At 50.4% G+C, this 2046-nt stretch overlaps 1 protein-coding gene across 1 annotated transcript; it reads left to right on the top strand.

The window, feature by feature from the left end:
* The first annotated feature begins 235 nt into the window (after positions 1-235).
* Positions 236-1348, top strand: LOC136474000 (photosynthetic NDH subunit of lumenal location 2, chloroplastic-like). The gene is made up of 2 exons (XM_066471618.1): positions 236-918; positions 1086-1348. The coding sequence occupies exons 1-2, from the start codon at positions 376-378 to the stop codon at positions 1182-1184; spliced, it is 642 nt and encodes a 213-aa protein (XP_066327715.1). The 5' UTR covers positions 236-375; the 3' UTR covers positions 1185-1348.
* The last annotated feature ends 698 nt before the right edge of the window (positions 1349-2046 follow it).

Below are 2046 nucleotides of genomic sequence, written 5' to 3'. Positions count from 1 at the left end.
TCTGCTTAAGACCCTGATTACAGCTGGTCTTAAATAAACCAAACATGATTTAACGCCACCTGTTACCCATGTAATCGAACCACGTTACAAATACGTCAACCAAACAGCACATAATAGCTAGTAGATCACCTTATCCATTTCGGAACCTCAGAACCCAAAGGACGAAAAGCGCGCGCATTCACGGCCGAAAGGGCCCCAATGCGGATAATATTATCTGCAACGCGCCGGGCTTCCCTCCATCCAACCTCAGAAAAACGATCTCCTACCGGCTACTGTCCTAGCTAGACACTCCGACTCCTACAGCCAGCCCCAGTGCTCCACTCGCACTGTCACTTGCACCACACTCCACCCAGCTTCGCGCCTTCGCCAATCGCCATGGCCACGCTCGCCAGGCACCTTATCCTCTGCTCATCCTCCCCCTCACAGCGCCGCCGGCGGCCCCCGCCGCCCGACGCCACCGCAGGCGGCACGGACAGGCAGCTGCAGGCGCCGGTGCAGTCCACCACGCGTCGGCTGGCGGTGGCCGCGTCCACGGCGCTGGCGGCCACGGCGGCGCTGTCCGCGCGCCGGCCCGCGCCGCCCCCGCCCGCGATGGCCGCGGAGGCGGCCGCGGTGCCGACGACGACGCCCGGCGGGACCGTGCCGCGGTGGGGCACCAGGTCGTACGTGCGGGAGCGGTACTTCGAGCCGGAGCTGACCGCGGAGGAGGCGGCCGCGCGCATCCGGCAGACCGCGGAGGGGATGCGCACTCTGCGGCCCATGCTGGAGACCATGTCGTGGAAGTACGTGCTCTTCTACGTGCGTCTCAAGTCCAAGTACCTCGGCCTCGACCTCACCACCGCCATGGCCGGCGTCCCCGCCGGCCGACGCGCTGACTACGTCCGCGTCGCTAACGAGCTCGTCGACAACATGACGGAGGTATGTCTATGTGGGTACAATCGCACATTACAGCTTGTGCTGTGCCTCTGAGGTCTGAGCTGTACACCTCTGATAAAGTGATAAGTGTTAAATGCTGAAAACTAAATGCGGTTTCTAAATTTTCTCAAATAATTTCGCATCCTGCATTTTGCGTGTGTGTTGTGCAGTTCGATCGCTTCGTGCGGACTCCCAAGGTCTACGAGTCCTACCTCTTCTACGAGAAGACGTTGAAGTCGCTGGATGATGTGGCAGAGTTCTTCGCTTGATGTACATATATATTTTATAAGTAGTTCCATGATATACGTACTCCGTCCATCCATAAAAGAACATGAGTTGTGCCTGTCAAACTTGTTTAAGTTTGATAAAATTTATAATGAATAGTACTCCCTCCGTTCCCATTTACCGGGCGTGAAGGCCTTCATTTCAGATACCAAGACAGGGCCAGTAATCACCGCATGGCATGCATCCCAACATTAATTGGCCCTCTTTTCTCTCGTTGATAACCCATGCATGCAGTGCTATTCCAATCCCAGTGGCTGCATGCAACGTTTCATATTTACTCCAAGCAATTAATTGACTCTTGAAACCGGTCGAATTGAAAAACCGATGTACGCCTGGTATATATGAACTGAGGGAGTATTAACATTTTTATCTCCAATAATGTTTACTACAAAAACATATTTCGTAATTAATCTAGCGGTATTTATTTCGTATTATGAATATTAGTATTTTTATATAACTTTAGTTAAATTTAAATTGTTTGACTTCTCGAAAAACAAGAATTGTATTTTTTTGTGGGCGAAGGTAGTATTGTACATTTTGGTTAAGAATGTTTTCAACGCAATTTTTAGAGAAAACATCATCCTGTTCAGCTAAGAATGTTAACATTTGACCTGATCGGCAAAGGTACTTCAGCTGTAGCTGCAACTGTGCTCTCCTCATAGATGCATTGCTGTATGGAATTCTCTTGCAGTACTAAGTGCAGACGATCAGACTAATTGTTCATACGCAACTATGCAGGAATTTGTCTTTTCTTTAGAAAAGGAAAATCTCAGCCTTAGCAACCACGTACAGCTAATTCATACTTCACGAAGATATCCCAATCGAAAACCTCTAAAACTTCGGATG

This window comes from Miscanthus floridulus, chromosome 8, assembly GCF_019320115.1.
Source record: "Miscanthus floridulus cultivar M001 chromosome 8, ASM1932011v1, whole genome shotgun sequence".
Classification (NCBI taxonomy): Eukaryota; Viridiplantae; Streptophyta; class Magnoliopsida; order Poales; family Poaceae; genus Miscanthus; species Miscanthus floridulus.
The sequence above is the reverse complement of the archived record's forward strand: the minus strand, read 5'-3'. Positions and strand labels throughout refer to the sequence as shown.